Source organism: Seriola lalandi, unplaced genomic scaffold (genome assembly GCF_002814215.2).
Source record: "Seriola lalandi dorsalis isolate HSWRI2012SDOR001 ecotype SW California unplaced genomic scaffold, Sedor1 jcf7180002054076, whole genome shotgun sequence".
NCBI classification, from domain to species: domain Eukaryota; kingdom Metazoa; phylum Chordata; class Actinopteri; order Carangiformes; family Carangidae; genus Seriola; species Seriola lalandi.
In genome coordinates this window covers 10,820-11,702 of record NW_019524629.1, presented here as the reverse complement: position 1 = coordinate 11,702, position 883 = coordinate 10,820, and the positions used below count along the sequence as shown (strand labels likewise).

General features: G+C 43.1%; 1 protein-coding gene across 1 annotated transcript in view; it reads right to left on the bottom strand.

The window, feature by feature from the left end:
- The window catches only part of cep85l (centrosomal protein 85L), a 15,222-nt gene that overhangs the window by 9,725 nt on the left and 4,614 nt on the right, over positions 1 to 883 (bottom strand). The window contains exons 3-4 of the mRNA XM_023403244.2: positions 637 to 804; positions 398 to 550 (exon numbers count right to left, since the gene is read on the bottom strand). Coding sequence (XP_023259012.1) covers positions 398 to 550; positions 637 to 804 — 321 coding nt within the window. The remainder of the gene's footprint in view (positions 1 to 397; positions 551 to 636; positions 805 to 883) is intronic.

Genomic DNA, 883 nt, shown 5'->3' with positions numbered 1-883 from the left:
CTACTTTTTTGACAATTTTATTTTACACACCTTTTTATTGATCAGTTGTTGGTCTTAATTCTTTTATTTTATTGATAGTTTTTAATTCATATGTATCATTTATGTGTTTTTCATTTGTCTTTAATGTTTGATCTTTACACTATCCACATCATTTTTGTGGTTGCAACCTCCTTGATAATTGATGCTTCGTGCAGCACATTGTGCTTCCACCTGAAGGGAAATGTGTCGTATAAATAAAGTTGTGCTTTCACTTCAAAATCTTGCAGGGAGGAATGAATAAAGAAGGAACCGTGTCAGACAAAGAGCTGTAGGTGACAGGTGGAGTATCTCTACCTCTATAGAAGAGTGTGTGCGTGTGTGTGCGTGTGTGTGTGTGTGTGCGCGTGTGTGTGTGTACCTGCTGGGCCTGGGCCTGCACCTCATCCAGTGTTGGCAGGTCAGAGAGGTATTTCTCCAGAGTCTCTATGCGCTGCTGTTTTTCTTGCCTCTGCTCGCTCTCTCTCTGACACTTCTTCTTCAGACTACTGATGTAGCGATCCCTCGTCTTTATCTGTGGACACAAACACCTCAGGATTCATACACTGATGTGAAAAGCAACCGGTGAGACGAAGTGCTTCCTGTGGGTCAGCTCTGCACCTTCTCCTCCAGTTTTCTGATGTCCTCTGTGTATTTATTTGTGACTTGCTTGAATAACTCGTTCATATGGAGCACTTCCAGTTCAGCCACCGCCAGCTTCCTGCCAAGTTCCTCATCACAGCACAGCCTATCAGACGGCTGCTTGCACGGCGTCCTCATCGCTGACTCCTATTGGACAAGCGGAAGTTAATGATAATAATAATAATACATTTTATTTAAAGGCGCCTTTCTTGGCACTCAAGGATAC